Below are 21,741 nucleotides of genomic sequence, written 5' to 3'. Positions count from 1 at the left end.
TTAAATTAGCCTTGATGATTGGATAGTGTAACAGCAGTGTATTTAAGATCTACAGTATATTTCAGACAAACATACTGTACATAGCAGTCCACAACGGTCTGCTAATTAGGGTCCCCAACATAGTGTTGTATGTGTGTGTGTGTGTGTGTGTGTGTGTGTGTGTGTGTGTGTGTGTGTGTGTGTGTTCCACAGCCTACTTGTTTGGAATGACATGAGGATGAGTAAATGATAGACATTTTTGGGTGAACTATCGCATTAACTTTACTACATTATGAATTGTCTGTTGGCTTACGAGGGATAAAATTCTAAATAAATAAACACAGGCTAATAAAATGTAGTACTTGGTGGAAAAGTGTAACCTTAAAGGGATACTCCACTTTTTTGGGAAATAGGCTCATTTTACAACTCCCCCAGAGTTAAACTGTTGAGTTTTACCGTTTTCGAATCCATTCAGCCGATCTCCGGGTCTGGCGGTACCACTTTTAGCATACCTTAGCATAGATCATTGAATCGGACAAGACCATTAGCATCTCTCTCAAAAAAATGACCAAAGAGTTTCGATATTTTTCCTATTTAAAACGTGACTCTTCTGTAGTTACATCGTGTACTAAGACCGACGGAAAATGAAAAGTTGCGATTTTCTAGGCTGATATGGCTAGGAACTATACTCTCATTCCTGCGTAATAATCAAGAAACTTTGCTGCCGTACCATGGCTCCAGCAGGTGTAATGATCAGTGTTGGGCAAGTTACTTAAAAAAAGTAATTAGTTATAGTTACTAGTTACTTCTCACAAAAAGTAACTGCGTTAGTAACTGAATTACATCATTAAAAAAGTAACTAATTACCAGGGAAAGTAACTATTGCGTTACTTAAAAAAAACAAAAAAGTTTAAATATAAGACATTTCTTGGATACCCCCAATATGAAATGTTAAATTAATGAAATTGACACTAAATAGAACATCTTATTATTATAAAACATTGTACACTAATCTACACTATTTTAATGTTGCTGTGGGACAATGTGAGAGACACCTATTAACTTAAATATTAAAATATTATCATTACTATAGTGCAACAATAAAACAATAGATGGTTTAGAACTTTTAATATTTATTGCACAGACCACAACTGGCCAACAAATAAGTCTAAAAATAAATGATGCTTCTTAAGAAATGTACCAAAAATAAATAAATAGTAGCCTAATAAAAATATACATACACATACACTAGTGCATATAATTAAAATAAAACTCACACACCTTTACAACTGGTAGACATTCTGTATAGCCTACTTGAAGTATTTTCTTCCTCACAATAGTAAGTTTAACAAAAAGTGCTTTCAATATAATACTGAACAATGTATCAACATAAATAATACAATATAATCTTTTGGGGGTTTATTTTTATAACCTACAGAGAACGTCATCATCAGAGGTTATTTTAGCCAAATTCTAGTCGTGTTTGCCGCACGTGTTCACAACCGTCAAACAAATATGTTTGAACGTTCCCTGCAGGTTATTTTGGAGTTTATGTTATATAAACTAATTAAAACATTGCATATGATACCAATATGCTACAGAGATTATTCAAATGCTGATATGTGTAATTTATTTATAAATAAAGTATTTATGCTCGGACACATTCGGTCTCTGTCGCGCACTGTCGAGCGCGTTCTCGGACACACTCGGTCTCTCTCGCGCACTGTCGAGCACGTTCTCGGACACACTCGGTCTCTCTCGCGCACTGTCGAGCACGTTCTCGGACACACTCGGTCTCTCTCGCGCACTGTCGAGCGCGTTCTCGGACACACTCGGTCTCTCGTGCACTGTCGAGCACGCTCGCGGCATTCGCCTCGCTTTTGTCGAGTCCCGCGCCTCATAAACACACACACACCAGAGAAAAAAACTTTGCAGCTCCTATGGCTGAGAGAGAGCCTACTCGGATGAAAACCGCTTCAGTGAGCTCAATTAAAGTAACGCCGCATTTGTATTGACAGTAACGGTAACGGCGTTGTAATGGAGGAAGCAGTAATTAGTTAGATTACTCGTTACTGAAAAAAATAACGCCGTTAGTAACGCCGTTATTTATAACGCCGTTATTCCCATCACTGGTAATGATATGACGCAGCGCCTGAAAATAGTCCCCAGCTCGGTAGACTATAGGATCGACTATTTTCAGGCACTGCGTCATATCATTACGCCTGCTGCACCCATGGTACGGCAGCAAAGTTTCTTGATTATTACGCAGGAATGAGAGTATAGTTCCTAGCCATATCAGCCTAGAAAATCGCAACTTTTCATTTTCCGTCGGTCTGGGGGAGTTGTAAAATGAGCCTATTTCCAAAAAAAGTGGAGTATCCCTTTAAGGAAGAAAGTTAGCAGTTCCAACAATAACGAAAAACAGCAAACACAACAAAGACATGTATTAGGTGAAAAAGAAACCTTAGAAAAAACAAGAATCAGCTAGTGAAGGCCATCTCCTTGTGCTGGAACATATTTAAACAAATTGTAATTATAATCAGTGTTGGGGGTAATGCATTACAAGTAACATGAGTTACATAATCAGATTACTTTTTTCAAGTAAGGAGTAAACTAACACATTACTTTTAAATTTACAACAAAATATATATTTTTTTTTCAAATAAGTAATATATTACTTTGTATTCCCATTTATTGTGTGACAGCTCTCCTGTCCCCATGTTGAGAGAAATCTGGAGTAAGGTGAAGAGGCGTTGTGTGCGCTGTGTGAACATGATGGTTATTGTAGTTCTAGACTAAATTTGAGCATGCATTTACTCATTTCACTTGCACAAAAACATATTCAGTATTTAGCATTCAGATCAATTAAAAAGGTGAGGTGCAAACTATTAAGCAAACCTGCAATACTTAAAATGTTAATTAATAAATGATTTATGTATTTAATCTCACTTTATTTACCAGTGTCTTTGCTGCTGACCTTCGATGGTCTAATTCAACCATACTTATAAGCAAAAATGACTTTAGTTAAACATCAAATTTGTGTTTAATTTTGTTGTTTTAGTTGTTGAAGTAAGTGTTGAAATTTATTCTCCTGCGTTACTAAACAGTAACCAAAAAAATTACGTAATGCATCTTCCAAGTGGATGCTGCACACTAGTGGTGGTTGAGGAGAGATTCCCTGATATGACTGTAAAGTGCTCTGTGTGTACAGTAGTACATATGAAAGCACTATATAAATGCCTCATTCATTCATACTCTCCATAAAAAGTAACTAATTAATGCAATATTGTGAAACTACTTTTAAGAGTAACTTCCCCCAATTCTGATTACAATAATATAATATAATATAATATAATATAATATAATATAATATAATATAATATAATATAATATATTATAATATAATATAATATAATATAATATATGAGCAATATCACACTCATAGCCATGCGATTTGGCTGTATATCAGCACGGCTGTGATTCGGCCGTAATCAGTGTGCTGATATCCAGCCATATTGCACGGCTACGAGTGTGATATTGTGTTTATACAACAGTTCGATGGCACACATGAGTAAATAGATACGAAACAACAACAGAGTGTCTTTAAAAACACTCTTTCGTGCAGAACTACTTCCTTCCGCCATGGATTCAAATCTCAAGTTGACAGTTGAGCCTGAGCCTCAGTTACTAATTTACTAAATCACTTTAGAACTAGTAACAAAGGAACGTTGAGTCACTTCATTGAAGCTTGTTGGTATTAAGTAGAGTAGGCTACAGTATTATGGTATTATGAGAGAGAGATTGACGAAACGAGTGTATTACTTGCATCTGATATAGCATTCATTCTTCAGGTCGATGTCCATAATATAATATTAAAAAAATCAGTTTGAATGTGCGCTGAAGAAAGCAATATGTTCGTCTTTTTCCTTCCATGACAGCGCTAAAACAACTTCCTTGTTCTGACTCACTCATAAAGACAGTCTTTGCCGCCATCTAACGACGTAAATAATGTAACTTTCACTGAAGTCCATTTCACGATCCTTTATCAATACCAAATATGGAATATTATTTATATAAAATAATATTTATTGAACAACATTATTCAAATTAACAGCAATAGCTATTATAAACGACAATAGGAAATTAACAGAAGTAAACAATTCAGTCAAATGTACTTGCAGCACTCTAGTATAGGATTTAAACTAGGATTTTTAAATTTACATTTTAAATTTAAATTTAAATTTTAACACAGGATTCACGCCTGTGAAGAGACGACTCGACGCCTGTGAAGAGACGACTCGACGCCTGTGAAGAGACGACTCGACGCCTGTGAAGAGACGACTTGACGATGGCGATATGTTACGCCCTAAATGAATACATGATTAACTAACTGTATTTTTCTATGTACATTTCTGAAATGCACTTTCTGTAAAGCTGCTTTGAAACAATATGTATTGTGAAAAGCGCTATACAAATAAATTTGAATTGAATTTAAGAGAAATATAGCCTAAATATAAAGTTATGAAACTTAATTTTCCCCTTAACCAAAATCAATTTGCTCTGGAACAAGTAATAGATTATTAAGACCAAAGATTTCCCATTTGATATACTCCAAATGAATTATATCTCATGTTTAACCACTATCTACATAAGCGCCAGCGGCAAATTCCCAAAGGACTGGACGAGATGAAGCTGTTCTCTGTGGGTACATGAGCGCTGAACCTTGAGCTTGGATCTGCAAAAGTGTCTGAACGGATATATTAGTCACATATGTGCGGTCTAAATAACTACATTCTCGCCTAAGAAACTCTTAAAACTACATATCGTTACACAACAACAGTAGTATATATTTTTTTAAGTATGGTGGATTTGATCGACCGCCATGACAGTCAGAGTGATACAAAAGGTGAAATGGTTAGAGTGGTTAGGTTAGGTTACTTTTGTGCTGTTACTGGGTGAATATCACACGGCTGGAAAAGGCTCTCAGTAGAACTGCACAATTAATCGTTAAAAGATCGCGATCTCGATTCAACCCCCACGCGATCTTAATCCTGCATTTCTACGATTCTGCCAATGATATTCAACGAGATAACGCGCTAGGGGTGGAACGGATTGCACTAGATTCGGTTCGGCACGCATGTGATTCGCGGATTAAATGCTAAATTTAACCATCATAGAGTGAAAGTTCATAATTTGGACGTGTATTGACTTGCCAATTTACACATTCAAACAATTTTAATCGCGGAAGAAGAGCCGAAAACCGGGACTCGCGCGTTATATGTGCGCACAGCCACACACACTCGAAGCGCAGTGAAAGAGAGGCGCGTTTCAGACAGCGCTCGAATATGCAGAATTGATTCCTCTTTCGCGTTTCCTTGCCCTTGAACGGACACATAAACACAAAATTGCCAACATACCGGTCTAAATGACCATCTCGACAAGCATTCTCTCGTTTATGTCATATGTGAACAGCTGAGAAAGAAACGGCTATTTGTCCGTTTTTTTCGGTCCGTGCAGTCGGTCTTAAAGTGACAGCACACACTTAATATTATGTATACTGTTTTCTGTGTCATTGATATAAATAAAACAATAAAATACAGTTTTAACAAAGATTAAACTATATTCAATTTATACAGTGACAAATGGTGTTATTTTACATTTAGGCTTAATTATTAATTTATGTACCTGAATATACTGTTAGACTTTGTAAACTTTGTTATTTAGTATTCATGTTATGTAATTTGTGTATTTGTTCTTATTTTATTACTGACTGTTCACTTGTTTTAAATAATGTGTGAACTTTATCAGGTAGGCTAGTAGTTTTTAATGTAGTAGCTATCGAAAAACTTCAACTGAGCTTTAAGTAATAAATGAAAAGCAAAGTTATTATAAACTTATCTCAATTAAACTACAGTATGAGATGGTTAAAAACAAAACTGCTCAATCACAAAGTAACGTTACCAGCGGCCAGTCGAAACAAACGTCTATAAAAGCAACGCTATTCAACGCAACACCATACCCAAAAATGTTGATAGTGTTTCTTGCTAAGAATCTTTAATAGGTTTAGCCTGGCGTAATACCTTTGAATGTTGTCAACGTTTAATTGTCATTTTTTATTTATTTAAATATTACATTCTTTTTGTTTACTGCATTTATTTAAATTTGACTGAAGCAAGCGTTTTATGTCTTATTTTGTTTGGTAACCTAATGTTCAGGATTTGTAGATCTTTAAAATAATAAAGCTTTTCAGAATCGTGAGAGAATCGTGATCTTGATTCCAAGCAAAAAAATCGCGATTCTCATTTTAGCCAGAATCGTGCAGCTCTAGCTCTCAGCCAAACAGATTTGAGAACCAGAAAGAACCGTTGTAAGAAAGAACACCACAGACACAGTGTAATCACCATGGGAAAATCTCAGAGTAAAACTGGGAGTTGTGAAAAATTGGATACACCGGTGAAGTTTATCTATGTTTCATCTTTTTACTCTTTTAATTCATTTTATAACTCTATCATATATCTATTTTAATTTCTTTTATAACTGTTTTAATTTCCCTTGCTTTTATTTGGTGATTATTTTAATTCCTTTCTGTAAAGCACTTTGAATTGCCATAGTGTATGAAATGTGCTATATAAACTTGCCTTGCCTTGTATATAATATGATATGATATACTGTATGATATGATATAATTGTCACCATTATGTTCAGTTATATTCAGCTCATAGAGTTTTAGTTTGTTTTCATTCCTCACATGTGTTTCCTTGTCTGTGTTTCCCGCCACTGATCACATTAATCACAGCTGCTAATTGTTTGATTAATCGCCACTGTGTATTTAAGTTCCTGCCTGTGTTCTGTCTAGTGTCCGGTATTGTTTGTGCGTTGCACGCTGTCTTGCCTGCTGGCTATGTTTCGGAGTTATTTATTAAACAACCTTGTTACCTTTCAATCATCTCCGTCTTCCTTGGATCTAATCGTGACAATAATATGTTGAGTATTAGAGACTTTTATCATATTGGTTTACCCATCATTATTTGAAAACCATATGGCACTTTCTGTCAGAGATGTGCTGGGGCGGGTAATGCATTCGGTGCAGGTAATGCTACGACTTGTAATTTCCTGATCACATCCTTCTCTCTTTTCCCTATCATATCCTGTCACCCCTCCACTGTCCTGTCAATATAATTGGCAAAAGCTCCAAAATAAAATAAGCCACTGAAGGTCATGTGTTATGTATCAGTTAACTTACCAAACCTAAATAACACCCCATTGAGCCTGTTAACTGTACAGGCTCTAGTGGTACAGTATATAATTTATTTTTCCGAAATGAAAATAGGAACCACTGATTTAATATATTAAATATAAAGAGAAAATTCAACACAACATTTCACACTATCAGCACAATCTTGCTATTAAAAATGGGTGAATAAGTCATCTGTCACCCTTGGCGCTGGTAAAATCAAGCACATAATAAAAGTTCACCTGAAGGTGGCCTTAAGGATCTGTCCTGATGTAATCTCTTTGGTGTGGTTATTGTAGCCATAGAAGAGGTCCCCAAACACAGTCTGGTTGGCTGGGATGTCAGCTGTGTCCCCACAGTCCACTCCCTCAGTGCAGGCTTCTGACAGCGGCTGACATGAGCGGCCGTCTGATCCTCTCTTATAATCTTCAATACATCTACAAACATATGGCAATGAGAAGACATGAGAGATATAGGGACAGAAGAAAGAAGCGTTGACCTGCCAAAGTAAGATAATACTTGCCACTATTGGTCAAAAATTTATGAACCACCAATTCATTCTTTATTATTACACTTTTCTTCAATTTAGAATAATAGTAAAGTCATCAAAAACTAATAGAATCAGAATATGGGACCAACAACCAAACAAGTCAAATCAAAATGTTCTTTGATTTCAGCATTTGCTAATACCCAGTATTCATTGGCAATAAAGCAGGTTAAATTAATTTATTGCTGACTTGACTATGCACAATATTGGTTATGAATAATTTGCTGCAACCTGTATTTAGTTGAAATAACGAAATAAAAAAAGAAATACAAAATATTGTATTTATTTTGGACAAATTATTAGACTTTTTTTTTTTAAATGCAGTCGTTTATTTGATCCATGTTTTAAAATGTAGTAAAATGTCTGTATGTGCGTTTGTGTGTGGAAAAATATCTTATAAATCATCCTAAATTATGTTTTCATCTTATCTATATTTATTTATTTTTTAGAAATGTAAAAATGCAGATGTGGTTTGTTGTGTAAGTGTTTACGGGTTGGTTTATGGTTAGGGGACAGAATATACAGTTTGTACAGTATAAAAATCATTATGTCTTTGGAAAGTAATGAAACATGGAACCCCGTGTGTGTGTGTGTGTGTGTGTGTGTGTGTGTGTGTGTGTATGTGTGTGTGTGTGTGTGTGTGTGTGTGTGTGTGTGTGTGTGTGTGTGTGTGTGTGTGTGTGTGTGTGTGTGTGTGTGTGTGTGTGTGTGTGTGTTTGTGTGTGTGTATATATGTGTATCGCAACTGTAGTCAAATGAAAAGACTTAAAAATGTAAATGTAAATACTACAATCTGTATTATGTAAAGCAAGTGTATATTTTGTATGAATATGGATTCATGGATTAATAAAGTGTTATCAGTTTCTAGTTGCGTGTTTGTTTGTTACATTAGTACAACATTCAAATCTACCCAGAGGTACAGGTAATGATCTCACAGCGTAGAATCCGTCATGAATATAAGGTTGACAATTCTTTTTATTTACTGCAAAACAGTATCATCCTAATAGTGTGACAGCACACAGGAGTCGTTTATATTTATGGAACTTTGAAACTTAGCTGTCATGTCTGCACTGTATTACACAAGCAACAGAGAGAAAGAGGTGTCAGGGCTTAAACGCTCAGTCTCTCTTCTCTTGGTAAAATACTACAGTTTTACAGGAAACTGTCATCAGCGTAGGTGAGACACATCCTCTCAGTTGCACATCCGAAACACAGACAGCGATTTAAGTGGCTTCAGATTGCCTGTCGCATTATCTGGATCTCCAGAGAAAAAGAGAATTATGCGCATTTGTCACCTTTAGTCGATGCAACGTGCCTATAACAGTCAGCGAATGATCTCAGAGACTTTGAATAGGTCAAAAAAAAGAGAGGTTGTTTTAGCAGGGAAGAAGGTGTAAGAAGGATGCTATTTATTCTGACTGGGTCATATTCTCTGCGGCTGCCACATGAAAGTTGAAGGAATGGTTAGTGATGTGTTATGCATGTGATGTCATGTCAGAATAAAAGCACTTCCACCAAGACATGACAGAAAAAACATTTGAGTTAAGTTCCCTTAAAAAGGCAGTAGCGTTTAAAAGTTTGAAAAAAAAAAAAAAAAAAAGGATCAATAGTAACAGTAAAGACTTTTACATTGTTAAAAAAAATCTTTCAATTTCAAATAAATGCTTTTCTTTTGAACTTTTTATTCAGAATCTGGAAAAAAACATGTATGATGGTTTCCACAAAAATATTGAGCAGCACAACTTTTCAACATTGGTAATAATAAGAAATGTTTCTTGAACTCCAAATCAGCACATTATAATGATTTCTGAAGGATCATGTGAAGTGAAGTTCAGCTTTGCATCACAGAAATAAATTACATTTTAAAATATATTAACATAGAAGGGAATGAGACGCTGTGTCTGTTTTGATGAGGCTATGGGAACGCTCCTGCTAGAAAGATGATGACTGTATTTTTTAATAAATAAATGCAGTCTTTGTGAGCCTAAGAGATTACTTTGAAAAACATTTTAAAACTCTTACCAACCCCTTACTTGAGACACTGAGTTTATTTTGAGTCCTGAAGTCACACCTAATATAAACTGCAACTTCTTTTCCATTTTCTCAGTATGTGACAAAATATGTTTTTTAGCAAGCTACATAAAAATAATATAGTGGCTATAAATTTAGCTTGTGCACATTATTAACCACATTTTTTTGCAGGTGAATGTGTGATAGTATTAGCATGTTTCAGCAAGTTCAGGTTTGCCAGTTTTTAATTTGAAGCCATGTTCACGCTCAATTTAAATATACATAGAGACAGAAATGTGGGAACAGGTAAAAAGTGTGGCAATTCACACTCAGACACAAACAGCCGCCACGGATTAAGAAAGAATGTGTAAAATTAGTTACTGTAAGGTGCTGTGAACTGCATGAATAATCAACTGAACTAACCATACTAAAGTATATTATTCAAAAGAAAACTTTAAAATTCAGTCTTTAAAAATAGCAGGTGTAACTACCAGAACACTTCCTGCTGTTTTAAAAATGCATGACTGTGACCATGAACAAAATATTTGTTGAGAAAGCACTGTTAGTCCAGTATGTGTGCAAAGTGTGTAATCTCACCCGCAGAACATCTGGATGTTGTAGAGAGTAGGGTCCTCCTCCAGAGGTGCCAGCTGCTGAAGGCACAGCTGCTCGCAGCCCCCATTAAAGCCGTCAGAACAGTCAATACCAATGTGGTGGTCATAGCAACCGGTGCCATCTTTCATCGGGCTCAAACCAGGAGGACACTGAGAGAAAAAAAATATTAAAAATGTCAAACATTCTCTGATGTGTCATAATTACCTTTTATCTTTGGTATGTGGCAATTTTAGCATACATGGCTGTACCACAGCCATAAATAATAATACATAATCTGATTATTGCTTATGCCTGTGTTACAATGTACTGTACTATTATGTATTTGTGTTAGTATAGGCCAGTTCACAATAAAAGCACTATAAACATTCCTGAATGTCTGGTTGACTTTCAGTTAATATACAGTAGAACTCCAAGTTTGCCATTACCAAAAGAAGAGCGAGTCAATATGGGGTCGCTCAGTATGCAGCAAATATGCATATTATAAATATATGTATTAAACGTATGAGGTATATAGTGGCATAAACCTTTCTGTGGAAAAAAAGGAGAGTGGGAATGGAATTAAGACACACTGCAGGCTGGTCTAATTATTGATTTATTTTTTAATTACATTTATTTTTATTTTATTTTTTTTTTACACAATAACACTCCCCAATGTTATCCTTCCTTCCATGCATTTTTTTCTCTGTCTTTTCCACAAGCTAGCGATGCCAAGTTCACACAATGTTTCATGTCAGTTGTTATAAGCTTTATAACCTCCTTCTTGCGGAGGGTGCCCATACAGTAGATTCAAGATGCTTACATGAAATAACCTGCAAGTGCTGAGAAATGTTTTCTTGCAAAAGAATCACTACCTAGAAAACCATATTTTGTAACGAGAAAGAAATACAACTGAAATACTTCATTATTTTGGTTACAGTGAAATTTCCAGAAAGGTTTAGCTTCTCTACAATTAGTCACTCACTATTCAAAAATCATTCAAATGAGTTTGAAAGGGCATCATTTTCTGTCACAGTGGGTGTTGATTCACGACTAAGCAGCTGTTATAATAAAAATGCATTAAGAGAGCAAAATTGTATAGCTTTAACAAAATGAAACTGAAGACGCTTTGTCCTATCTGATTAAAATGGTTATTGATACAAGGCCCTTAAAGAAAAAAACAAAAAACAACAAAAAAACAAATCGGTCCATCTCACCATTGTATAAACTTCACCACCTTGCTTCCTCAGTTTCTTCAGTGGCAGGCTGAGTGTAAAACACACACTTTCTGACCACCACCTTTTCACTTGACCTCATTCATATTAGGGATCAAAGCCCAGATGTTGGCAATGCATCTTAGTACTGTAGCACATCTTGTCCCTGGATGCATCCGTATTGATTTTGTCAGTAAGCTACATCTGACAAGACCCCTGATTTATTACCAGCAATGTAGAGAGCGCAGGGCACTGAGTCTCTTAACTCATCTGTGGCAGATTCCTTAAATCACAAATTCCCAGTTTGATCAGCTGAACAGAAGACATTAGAGGAAAGGGCAGGGTTGTTCGACAGAAAGCAAAATTTTCACATGATGTAACCGCTCATTTGACATTATGACAGAGCTTTAAAGTTGCACTACTGAATGAACATTTTCAATTATTGAGTTCATAATTTTTTTTTTTTTTTTATTACGATTTTTGTTAAAAAGTGTCACGATCCTGGTTCTGTGTCTTTTGTTTGTATGGACTTGTATGCTGAAATGTATTCTGTTCTCATTGTTTCCATGCTCCTTTCCTGTGTTTGGTTTCTGTTTCACCTTGTTGTATTAGGGTTCCGTCATAAAGCACACCTGTAATTCATTATCTTTGATTTCCTTGAGTATGTAAGCTCTTATGTTTCAGTAGTGTTTTGTTAGTCGTTGATGGTGTTCATGTGTTCGGTCGGGGGTGCTTGGACGTTCTTGTTTTCTCCGTGTGTTCTTTGGATTGCTGCTGTTATCCTCGTGTGGACTGCTTACCTTTTTCCCAGTCTGGATTATCTTTGATTTTGTCTTTTATTATTAAAATTGTGCATGCACTTGGATTCAATCTCTGTCCTTATCCCTATGCACCAGTTACACTAAGCTAGACAGATGAGGACAAGAGTGCATTATAAATAAAATGTGATTTTACCAAGTCGGAAATATTAATTTTATAAGTTAGGGATTTAGTGTAAATGCATATACATTTTTCAAAACTACCTATCCTGTACATAAATAAATACATAAATAGATTAAGTTTGTACTTTAAGAGGCAAGAAAATACAATATTTTGGGCAATATAAATATATTCAGATTGAAATATATAAAATAAAAAAAATAAAAATATATATATATATACAATTTTATTTTATATATTTCAATCTGAATATATTTTTATATATATATATATATATATATATATATAAATAAATAAATATAAATATAATTAAAGCTGCAAGCAGCATTTATCGGGGTTCAAGCTATTAAGGTGTTTAAGGTTTTTAAGCACAAAAGCATCAAAAGTTATAAAGTTTTATTTAGCAAGCATGTAACCACTGACATAATAGATTAAAAAGACCATTTACAGCCAATGCAGGCAATTTACCATAGGTAATATATGGTTTTAAAGCTTTTTAACAGTTATAGCGCCACCTTTGGTCCGATCTCCATAAAATTGGGCATGCTTGTTAATGATGTTATGTCACATATGCTCACCAATTTTTGTGAAGTTCTGAGTTTTCATTTAGGATTTATAGGCTTTTTAATGTATTTTGCCACGCCCATTTTATAAATGACCCATTACAGCCATCCATGTGAGAGCATCAAAATGATCCATGGGTGAAACTGATTGGATTTGATATTTATTTATTTTTGTCAGTTCCTATCATAATTGTAACATTTTGGCGTTATTGTTTAGCTATGTACCTATGTTTTCAAATTTCCTTTTTTTTTGTTTTTTTTGTCTCGATCGGACTAACGGCTTTAAAGATAAACACAATTTTTTAAAGCTCTAAATGACACTTACAAAAACCATAAGGCGAAACCTGGCATGTTTGGTATTGTTGGACTCGGTAAGGATTCAGGAGTCTTAGGAGGTCACTCCTGTGAAAAAACACTGGCTTGAAACTTCTAAGGCTCCTTCAAGGCATTGTGCCAATGACGTATACTGAGTTTTTTGAGATACACCAATGTTCTCATAAACTATCATGGCACCCTGGACAAAGACACTGCGTTCCAATTTTCAGTAGACTAACAGTTGGGTGCGCTTATAGCTATTTTCAGGATATTTTTCACTGTTATAGCGCCACCAAGTGGCCAATTGTCACAATTTTTTTCATGTCAACTCAGATTGAGCTTATGAACATGTGTCCCAAGTTTAGCGAAAATATCTCTTTCCGTTCACAAGTTATAACCGTTTTATAGTGCCACCAAGTGGCCAATTGTTGTGATTTTTTTCAAGTGATCTCAGAATGAGCTCATGAACATGCATCCCAAGTTTAGCAAAAAAATATCTTTCCGTTCACAATTTATAACCGTTTTAGTAAAAGTGGCCCTGGTGCCATCAAATATTTTGGTTCCCCTTATCGACCGTTAATTGAAATTTTGAATTTTTTGGATGATTATTGATTGTCAGACTCCAGAGAATATTCTTGCAGTGGTTTGGTTCCGATCGGGCCAAAAACCTAGGAGAAGTTCGCAAAAACAAGTTTTTCAAAAAAAATGCAATTTACTCGAAATTGCCGCCTGAAGGGCGAGCAAATCGGAGATAGCCATTTTGTCCGCCTTGAGCCAAGGATTCCAACGATATAAGACACTTGATCCTGGGACAAACGGTCTACGAGTTATGAGCAATTTTGAACTTTTGGTTGCTGTAGCGCCACCTATGGGCCAATCGGTGTCATACTCTGATAGGTTGTCCCCAAACTGAGGCCTACCATCTGGCCAGGTTTCAAGTCTCTAGGCCTTACGGTTTGTCCTGCACGATGCGTTTTACAAATCCTTACAATTACAATAGGGTTTCAGCATTTCATGCTTGAACCCCTAAATATATATATATATATATATATATATTAGAGGTGGGCATAGATTAATTTTTTTAATCTAGATTAATCTAGATTAATTTTGAAATTAATCTAGATTAATCTAGATTAAAATGGCTCATTTGAATTCTGCCGAAGGCATTCAGAATATGTGTGCTACCCAAATAATGACTATAAAAGTAAGTCTTTGAGAACGGGTTTCTCAAGCCAGGTGGCGCATTAGACCAGGGGCTCATCTCCTGTTTCCAAAATGCATCATAAACTGCTTGAGAAAGCTGTTCTACTCATAGACTGTAAAAGGTTACTACTGTACTGTTACCGTCCGTAGGCAACATTAGGTAGGCCTATGTTATTATCAACTACTATAGGCTATCAATTAGGGATGGGCGATATGGCCTAAAATCTATATTGTGATATACATTGCAGCCTCTTGCGATAACGATTTACAGTATATTATAATAAAACCATTTCAGAACAGATTACACAGACCCATGCTAAACAACTGCTAAATGTATATTTTTTTTAAAGGGTGTATGTAGTTTTGAGAACATATATTGAGCAAAACTGTAAGTATACAACATAATTTTGCAGATAAATAAAATTTCAGTACACTATAGCTGCAGAGACTTAAGTAGGTCTAATGTTTATTATGGCTTGGAGCTTACGAAACCCCAAATTTAAAATTAGAATATTGTCTAACTGATGTCTTTTCAGTTAAAAAGAAACACAACAACGATTCTTAAAATCGAGATGATGTGCTACACCACTAAGCAAGGCTGGATTAGTACCCCCAGGGGCCCCTGGGCACTGAAGCTCATGGGCCCCCTCCCCTACCTGACAACCACACCCTCCAAAGGAACACACACCAGGTGTGGGATTTAACATGCCAATCACTATTGATCAAAAGCTGAATGACTAGTTCACAAGACAATGATACGAAATACATTTTTCTGAAAAGTATGGCTGCACGATTTGGGGAAAATGTCATATTGTGATTATTGAGGTCAATATTGCGATATGCGATTGCGATATAGTAAACAAATGGTTTCATGAGTTAACTTGCTTATTTCTCAAGTAAAATGCACACACAGATTAGTGATAATGCTGAAATTTGTAGCCCATTTCTCAACTCAAACTAGAAACAACAACTAAATGCACTGTGTTTTCAAATTAAAATAAATTCAATATTGTTATTTGTCTCAATAATACAAGAGTTAAAAATAAATGTAATATTTACCTGTGCCTGTCAAACAGGTAGACCTAGGACATATACCGAAATTGTCAAACTGCACTGCATAAATTATAAATTAAATATAGACTAATCCTTATTATAGCAAAAAAAAATAAAAAAAATAAACTTTAGTCAACAGCAGTGAGTCATTTTCTCTGTTCTTTTTGTTCTTTGATTAACTTTACTGACAGAAAGCTTTATTGGCTGCTGTCTCTTTAAGACCAGCTGACGGAGACGCGGCTCTCGCACGCGCCTCATTCTTTCACAACTCTTGACGTTCATCATAAGACAGCTCTTATGTTATGAAGATACTCGACAAAACGGACATTTTGGCATAATTGTGTGTGTTATTGTAAGTTCAAGCACGAAAGATAACTGTATTCTGGCGTGCTGTCTGTGCGCACGATACAGGCGCGCGCGCGTCTTTCTGTGTCTGTGTGTGTGTGTGTCACAGTCAGACTTTTGTCTTGTCGCACATGAATTGTTTAAAAGCAATTTTAACAATTGCTTTTAAACAATGGTGCCCCTGCTTTTAAACACGTGCCCCTGGGCACGTGCCCAGATTGCCCATATGGTAGATCCGGCCCTGCACTAAGATATATTGGAATGGGAATAATACGCGCGCGCTGGTATTCAGTGATATCATGTTTCGTTTTGAATTTGAGGTGGTCGAACGGATTAGTCGTGTGTTAACTTACCGAACTGTTACCCCACACACTCTGTATATAGTTTGCTGCTGCTCGTCTGACGGCTTAAACCCGAACCAAGTCCAAATAATGGATTTTGCACCGATCTTTTTCACCAGCTTTCACTTTCAGCCGTGTTTACTTAAGATGACGACGAATATGCGTTGCAGCCGGGTGTACCTCGCGGCCGCGGGTAGATTGCGTCATCATCTCCCAACCCAACTTGGAGAATAGATTAACGGCGATATTTTTTTTATCGCGCGATAAGAGTCTCGCGTTAACGCAGCACGTTAACGCCGATAACGGCCCACCACTAATATATATATATATATATTTGCAATATGGGCAATGCAAAGTAGGGGGAGACCGGGGACAGTTGCAACACTTTTTGCATTTCTCTCAATTACTCAGATACTATTTGGACTAGACCAACCAAATTTGTATATATTAAACTTGCATCTGTCTGCTAATTACCCATACCATTTAAAGATGATTATATATGACATATCGTTCACAGAATTTATTTGAATGGAAGAAGTCAGATGTTGCAACTGACCCCGACCCAGGGGACAGTTGCAACACAACCCAGGGATGGTTGCAAAATGTTAAGAATACCTTAAATTTCATTAATTAGCTTAAGTTTTTTTGTCTCAATGAGCAAAGAATTCTGAAAAATTAACTGTTTTAGGCCTACTATAATATTATAGTATTATTTATTTCAATAATATTATTGTAGTCTATTATTTATTTATTTAGTCATATTTATCAAATAACAGTTATTGAGTTTTGTTTGTTCATGTGTAGAACATAGGCCTACATAGATTCAGTGTGCAGGTGTTACAGATGCTATTCAATCTCTCCATATTTCAGTGTCAGACAGGAAGAATTTAACATTTGCAATGCAACAAACTTTTATTAAACATGCAATTTATAACATGTTGCAACCGTCCCCGACCCTATAAGCCATGACAGAACATCATATGCCTGCTAGACACACTGACTTTGACACATGCTAACCATGTCACTTAGAAGTCAACAAAACAATAATTCAAACGAAGTAAGTTTTGATTAATTCATACAAAATTTCAGGACAGTATGACAAAAATATATCTCATGAAAAAATTTACTTTCATACCTCCAAAGCAAGTTTTGTTCAATAAATGCAGCAGCAGATGTTGAATATGTCTACTGTCTTCTTGGTTGGGTGGAGGGTCTAACTGTGCATGTTCAGTATGAGTGTCATCACTCTAGCTTGTTTCTGATTGGAGAAAAATGACATGTTGCAACCATCCCCTGTTGCAACTGTCCCCGGTCTCCCCTAAATGTCCTTTGGTAAGACTCTACACTGTATAGAAAAACCATGCCACAAGATTTTTTTACATGGTACATTTTCTTCAATAGCCTTTTTAGTTGGCTAAAATATAAAATGCTTCAGTGCCAAGTGAGGTCAAATACATATTTACTTTGATTGATTCTGCCTTCTATTCCAATCTTTTCTTTGTGACCAGATCTAAAAAGAATGGATGAGTCAAAGCATTAGTGTGAGGAAATGGGCAATTTATAATAATTATTTAAAATGCACTGCTCAGATTTGAAGAGAAAGAGTTACCAAGGAAAGCATGCATGAAAATGGCTAGAACATAGCATGTCCAATTCAACAAAACAAAAAAATCAGCAAATTTGTTCTGGAATGCCCTTGTGTCCATCTAACAGTGAATAATGCAATTCCTGAGTCATAGTTCAATATTACAGCATTCTTCTATCTGAGCTCAAAGCATCCTTGATTGAAAAGCACTTTGTAGCGCAGAGGACATAGTGAGACAGTTAATGAAGTCATGAAGGTTTTAAATTCAAGATAAACTGAAAAAGCCCTGAACTACTGAGCCTTTTAATCTCATTTCCAAATGGGGATCTAGTCCCACAGCTTTCCAAAGCTTAAGGGAATTGCCCATGTGATTTTGTCATATAGGAACAAATCCCTTTCAGACTGTCGGATAAGCTATGCAAATCTAAAAACTGCCAAAAAAAAAGAAAAAAAAAGAAAAAGCCAGAAAGAACAAAGGAGACAGAACAATTATCCAATTTTCTTTTTCCATGAGAGAAAAGAAGAATATCCCCACTAAAATTGTCATAACTACAGATAAAAACATTATAACATGAAACCATAGACATATAAATGATTGATTATATATAGGCTAAGCAGACATGCACTGCATCTGTAGATCTGAAAACTGTCATGAACAGTTGCTATAGAAACATGAGCGCGCGCACACACACACACACACACACACACACACACACACACACACACACACACACACACACACACACACACACACACACACACACACACACACACACACACACACACACACACACACACACACACACAAATAATAGAATTCAACATTAACTGGACTGAATCGTGCCAATGTGGAAGAATGACAGGTGCTTTGTTTCTTGCCACATAAACTCATGCAGAAAACCACAAAGTATCTGAATTACTGACATACTTTGCAAAATGTCCAAATTGTTAGAATGTGCAAAAACAAGTGTTTTTTTGCACCCTGATAATTAAACAACAGGTTGTCATTATTTTAACAGTTTTGCACTGCCTACTGACTGCTACAACAAAGCAATCATCAACTCAGTGTAATTACTGTATAAAGCTTAAATTAAATTTAAGAAAAAGAGAGACAAAACTATAACAATTAATTTGACTAATAACACTACATTTAATCAATGACAAAGTTAACAAACTAATTAAAGAAAAAACAGAAAAAAATTTGCCTTCCTGGTTAGCATTTTGCAAATAGAATATTCGTCTTCTTATTTACAGTATGGTCAACCTGAAAGTAAGTCATATTACAAATCATGCTTTGGGACTATAGCTCGCTACATTAGGATGGTCAAGGATCCCTGCTGGCCCAGACTGTCCATCTATAGCAGATAGTCACAGAGATGGATACAGTCCTCTTAAACCACCTTTTGATCCTGGGAGGAAAAGGGGGGGGGGGAAACAGTGGTGTTTCCTCCCTGCTGAGCATCTGGATCACTCCCACAGAGTTTGCACTCAGGAGACCTTTGCCAAGTATTGACTAGGAATTCAGAAGTGCTTAACAGCCAGAACATGATAGGAGACAGAACAGCTTTTGGGGAGATTGTGAGCAGGTTGCCGAAGGAGAGATGGAATGCTTCGGTAAAAAAGAGTACTCTACCGCCAAAGGAATTTCCTTTTTGTTTTATTCTTTTGAAAATGCATTTTGTAAAAATATTTATATAATTTAAATATATATTTCAATGTTTTAGTTTTTTTCTCTGTTAATAGGTTGTTTGGCATAAGACCCCTACAGCACATTTGCATTACCTATGGAATTCATTGCCATTCTGATTGTATACACTGGTAACACATAATTCATTCATATACAGACAGCTACTGTACCAGTATCTGTCAGCAATATCAAAAAGTCTCTTGAGCACGCTTGGCTGGCTCGCTCAGATCTAGAGAGGATCCAATTTGTTTTTCATGTGGACGGCTGTACGGACGACGGGCACCCCGATGTGTCCCACAAAAGCACTCAACACCTAGTGTGCTGGCGGGAAAGGAACTAATTAATCACATCATCATTTAGCGATTATCAGTGTATTTCCAAACTAGTGCACTGTTCCTCTCCCCAGGAGTGCTATACATCAGCTAGACAGAGCAGATCGGAACGAGTCCGCTCACGCAGACTGCGATATTAAAACACAGAAGCAGCAGTGGCACTGCTGTCCTCAGACAAGGTGATAATTGATTAGGGGGGGAATGAGGCTCTCTGGGGGGCCCGCAGCGAGCTCTTATGATTGGACAGATTGAAGCATCATTTTTATAGCTTCAGTCATCTGTTAATTACAAAACATCGAGCTATGGGCTCAACAGAAGGGAGTGTTCTGATTATGAGGAGCAGGATGAATTTAGAGTTGAAATTTCTGTGAAATATTGAGGAGGCCATAACATCTGTTTCATTAGCATTAGGGTTAGGGCTGTCCATCCAGCCTTACTTTAAGGAAATCTCAGTGCTAGCAAGGCAGCAATAGAATATATGAAAATAGATGCAAGACATAAGAGATTAATCAATCACATTTCAGTACGCAAATACATGTAAGAAAGAAGGCCCAGTAGAATTCAGTGTTACACCTCATCCTATTCATCATAAATCCATCCTTACAATTTAGCCTACATCTCACGAGTACAACACAGAAGACACAGAAACTCATTAAATTACTGTTCAATATAATCTATAATTGTGATTTAAGGGTAATTTTATTCTAGAAAAAGTTATTTTTATAAATAGATTTACATAAATAAGAGCTCTACATGTTAGTACAGAACCAAGTGTTACAAAATGAGCCCACTGAAAATATCATCAGACAATACAAACTGTTATGTATATTATTATATTATAATTTGATCTGCCCATCCTTATTTTTGCTGCTATGATTTCCCCCCATAGAATACAAAGAAGCATGCTGACCACATACAAGTTTAATTGCAATTTTGACTGATCTATTGGTCAGGATTTGAACACTAAACATAAACTAGACGACACTAATTACACTAATTTAAAGAACTAACATGTTGTTAAAACAAAACAATTTTTAGTAGCTTTGAATGAAAGCATCTGCTAAATGATTAAATGTTTATGCAAAACAAAACAGAAAGATGCTTGACACCCATTGTCACTCAGGATTGAGAGGCTTCATTGAAAATCCAATCAATGCAAATATCTCTCAAATTAAACAACACGATGAACAGGAACAGATATCCAATGAGGCTCGCGTTAGACACGCATCTGAACAAATCCTGATTCGCATGTTTATAAACATGAGCAGGAGATCATGAAGGAAGTGAGTGTCAGAAAGATGGATGAGACGCAGCACTTTTCATAAACCCTGGCTGAAACAATCCTCCCATCAGCAAGGCCAGCCAAACACACTTATCATGGCGCGTGCCAGAATGAGAAATCAAGCACTTTAAGCATACCTCAGCCAGATGGTGAGTGAAATCACAGACCCTGGCTCATTTCATGGCTGCTTAACAGCCACAAGTGAGGAAGAGAGAGTGAGTGTGATGTAAAAGAAAAAGAAATGGAAGAAACAAATACGATTTTCCATGGTAAGTGAAACAAACTCCTTTGGCAGACAAGAAAGGCCTAAATTATAAAAGTAAATGCTTTTTATAGAAATTGAGTACAAGAGGATGTTCTTTCTTCACATTTGCAGAAACACTGTGAAGTTTATGATGGTACAGGCGTAGAAATGGCTCATTTTATCTCTGTTTTGAGGCTATGACAGTTTGTAAACAAGTAAACAGGGAAAGCATCAAAGGAGAGATAAGAAGAGGGCTGGAAGTGACAGGAAAAGAGAT

At 36.1% G+C, this 21,741-nt stretch overlaps 1 protein-coding gene across 3 annotated transcripts in view; it reads right to left on the bottom strand.

The window, feature by feature from the left end:
- astn1 (astrotactin 1) overlaps positions 1 to 21,741 on the bottom strand; it is a 247,725-nt gene that overhangs the window by 126,100 nt on the left and 99,884 nt on the right. For all 3 annotated transcript variants that reach the window (XM_082172607.1, XM_082172608.1, XM_082172609.1), the window contains 2 exons: positions 10,368 to 10,534; positions 7,456 to 7,650 (listed from right to left, as the gene is read on the bottom strand). In XM_082172607.1, coding sequence (XP_082028733.1) covers positions 7,456 to 7,650; positions 10,368 to 10,534 — 362 coding nt within the window. The remainder of the gene's footprint in view (positions 1 to 7,455; positions 7,651 to 10,367; positions 10,535 to 21,741) is intronic.

Source organism: Leuciscus leuciscus (assembly GCF_965113295.1).
Source record: "Leuciscus leuciscus genome assembly, chromosome: 6".
Taxonomy (NCBI): domain Eukaryota; kingdom Metazoa; phylum Chordata; class Actinopteri; order Cypriniformes; family Leuciscidae; genus Leuciscus; species Leuciscus leuciscus.
This window is presented reverse-complemented; position numbering and strand designations above follow the sequence as displayed.